The 3,524-nt window shown below is 52.2% G+C and overlaps 1 protein-coding gene across 1 annotated transcript in view; it reads left to right on the forward strand.

Annotated features, from left to right (window-relative positions):
• SYMPK (symplekin scaffold protein) overlaps positions 1-3,524 on the forward strand; it is a 50,755-nt gene that overhangs the window by 5,581 nt on the left and 41,650 nt on the right. The window contains exons 5-7 of the mRNA XM_045292667.1: positions 1,555-1,608; positions 1,812-1,885; positions 3,188-3,314. Coding sequence (XP_045148602.1) covers positions 1,555-1,608; positions 1,812-1,885; positions 3,188-3,314 — 255 coding nt within the window. The remainder of the gene's footprint in view (positions 1-1,554; positions 1,609-1,811; positions 1,886-3,187; positions 3,315-3,524) is intronic.

Consider the following 3,524-nt stretch of genomic DNA (forward strand, 5'->3'; position numbering starts at 1 on the left):
TTTTTTTTTTTTTTCATGTCTTACACAGGCTGCTGTCTCCCTTCACCCACTTTTCAGTTGTCCGTCCTCCTGGGAGGGGTTATATGTAGATCATTGTGATCGGTTCCCCCTTTCTCCCCCCTCCTTCTTTTTACCTTCCTGCTATCGCTACTCTCATGATTGGTCCTGAGGGGTTTATCTGTCCCGGTATACATGCTCTGGTCTAGCCATATTTGTAAGGTAGAATTGGGGTCCTGGTAGTGGGGGGGAAGCATTAAAGAATCAGGAAAGTTGTATGTTTCGTTGGTGCTATAGTGCACCCTGACTGGCTCATCTCTTCCTTGTGACCCATCTGTGAGGGGATGTCCAGTTGTCTACAGATGGGCTTTGGGTCTCCCCTTCACACTCCTCATTCATATCGATAAGATTTTTTTGTTCTTGGTCTTTGGTGTCTGATACCTGATTCCATGGACACCTCATGATCACACAACCGGTGTGCTTCTTCCATGTGGGCTTTGTTGCTTCTCAGCTAGATGGCTGCTTCTTTATCTTCAAGCCTTTAAGACCCCACGGGCACTGTATCTTTTGATAGCCGGGCACCATCAGCTTTCTTCACCACATTTGCTTATGCACCCGCTTTGTCTTCAGTGATCCTGTAGGAAAGGTGAGCATCACAGAATGCCAGGTTATTAGAACAAAGTGTTCTTGCATTGAGGGAGTACTTGAGTGGAGGCCCAATGTCTGCTACCTTAATACTTAACATAAAAATATACGTACATAGGTCTATTTCCCTATCATTATATATAAATATATTTACCTATGTACATGCCTGTATTTAGACCTATATAAATGCCTTTTGCCTCCCAGTTCTTTCCTCTATTTCCTTTTACTTTCCTCTTGACCCACGATCATGTTCGGCCTTCATTTGGGTTTTAGTAATTCCTCTCGACTGCGTTGCCCTTGATCAAATCCCACCAGGCATCCTATGCCCTTCTCGCCATGGATTTTAGATCTCTTATCTAGACAGACATGCAGAGATAATCATGAGCACAAAAACAAGACAAAACAAAACAAAACAACAAAATAAAGTGAAAAACAAAACAACAGTCCCCCTGTTACTTTAGCTTTTTATTGTGTTAGGGAGGGGGTTACATGTCAGATCGCTATCTTTGCATTTTTCAGAGGAGCAAACAGGCTCAGAGAAAGGACGCACTTTGCCCGGTACCAGGGTAGAGAGAGGTGGAGCCAGGATTTGAACCATTTGACCGGCTGTCTTCCTTGCTGTCTCCCCCCACCTCCCCACCCCCCCATACTCTCCCCTCTACCCTGATTAAACTCACTGCCATTGAGTCAATGCCGACTCGTGGTGAGCCGAAAGAACAGAGTAGAATTGCAGAACTGCCCCTGTGGGTTTCCAAGGCTGTAAATCTTTACAGCAGTAGAAAACCTCATCCTTCTCCCAGAGAGTGGTTGCTGGCTTTGAACTGTTGACCTGCATAATCCACTACGCCACCAAGACTCCGGTCGGCCCCGGTTTTACCGATGGTCTCTTCTCCACCCCTACTCTCTTTCTAGGTTCAAGAGCTGATCATCAACAAAGACCCCACACTGCTGGACAACTTCCTGGACGTGAGTGCTCCTTGTGATCAGTTCCCCCTTTCTCCCCCCACCCTCCCTCCCCCTCCTGGTACCGCTACTCTCCTCTTGGGTCCTGAGGGCTTCATCTGCCCTGGATTCCCGGTGTCACAAAGGGGATGCAGGGCTTGGCCGGGAGGAGGTGAGCAGGGAGGATCCTGGCACAGCGCAGACCTGACTTCTTCCCGACTCTTCAGGAGATCATCACCTTCCAAGCAGACAAGTCGATCGAAGTGCGCAAGTTTGTCATCGGCTTTATCGAGGAGGCCTGGTAGGAGGGGGCCTGGGACTGCGGTGGGGTGGGGGTGGGGAGGGGGTAGCTGGCAATCGCACCTAGCTCTCTGGGCCTGGCCCCACCCTCTGCTTCCTACAACTCCGCCTCCCGTCCCTCTCACGCGCACCAGACACACATTTGATAGAAGTTTGGGATCATCAGATTCCTGGTTCTCTCCTTCCTCAGGTCTGCCTCCTCCATCAGAACATTGGCTCTGCCTTTCCAGGCCCTTCCCTTGTCCCTCTCTGAAGAGTCCTTTGCGGGGAACTCTCCCAAGGGGGCCAGGAGTCCCTTTGTTCACAGGTTGGGCACCTGTCCCAGGTGGCAGAGTATACCTGTGTAGCCGGGACCCGGGGCAGTTCCTGCCTTCACGGCGGGGCACAGGTTCTTTTGTGGATCGGGCCGGCACACCCTGGTTTCCAGTTGTAGGAACAACTGTACTGGGACAGTGGTTCCCGCGTCCTGCCCCAGGCTCCAGGAGCAGCTTTCTGTCCCTTTCATGGTCCTTGAATCGGGCTCAGTTTTCTTCTCCAACAAACCACGAGGCCCTCCTAGGAGAGGCCCCAGGTCTCCCCTGAGGGAAAAGCTCACCTTCAGAGCCCTCAGCCTGAGGAATCACGTCTGTGAACCAGACAGGCGGGTAGAGAAAGCAAAGGCCTTTCCCAGGGATCATGGTGGCTGACGTTTACAGCGGGCTGGCTCTCTGTGTGTCAGCAAGCCCCAGAGGCACAGTGGTTAAAGCACTGGGCTGCTAACAAAGGGGTCAATGGTTCAAATCTAACAGCTACTCTGTGGGCAAAAGGTGCAGCCTTCTGCTTGTAGGAAGATGACAATCTCAGAACTGCCCCGTGGGGCAGTTCTCTGTCTGGCAGGGTCTCTGTGAGTTGGAATCAACTGGGGGTATTTGCTTCTATGCACCAGGCATAGTTCTAAACATTTTACAAGTATCCTAATTCAAACAACCACCTACGAGCTCATTAGTAATGGGGCTCACACAGCTCGTATGAACCTCAGGTGGTCTACTGCCTCTGTGAGCTGTGGAGTTGAAAGTAGGGTGGGAATCTGGGTACCCAGGATGGACACACAGAGAGAATGCAGGGGCAGCCCTGTCCGAGGTCACAAAGCGCCGTCCTCAGCTTCCAGGTGTGCCAGCAAGCAAGACAGATGCAGGCCCTGCCCTCCCCCAACTAGCCTCGTGCTGCCATTCCGATCCCCTTGGACACTGGCCAGAATGTTCCACACCCTCCCCGTCCCCGCTCCCCGACCTCAGACCTCATTGACCTTCCTGCCTTCCCTCAGCAAACGAGACATCGAGTTACTGCTGAAACTGATCGCGAACCTCAACATGCTCTTGAGGGACGAGAACGTGAACGTGGTGAAGAAGGCCATTCTCACCATGACCCAGCTCTACAAGGTGGCCCTGCAGGTGAGCCCTCCCTGCCCACCGCAGGACGTCCCATTTCCATACCAGCAAATCCGTTACAAGTCAACGCCACGGTCACATCCACTCCCTACGGGCATGAACGCTCTTGGTCTTGGGGTGGGCATGCAGCAAGGGCGTCCGATGTAGTCTGCACGTCAGGGAAGCACTGTTCTTCCACCCGCCCCCACCTCCATCAACCCGTCCATCCAGTCC

The sequence above is a fragment of the Echinops telfairi genome, unplaced genomic scaffold, assembly GCF_000313985.2.
Source record: "Echinops telfairi isolate 266 unplaced genomic scaffold, ASM31398v2 ScPeMD7_655;HRSCAF=1070, whole genome shotgun sequence".
Lineage (NCBI taxonomy): Eukaryota > Metazoa > Chordata > Mammalia > Afrosoricida > Tenrecidae > Echinops > Echinops telfairi.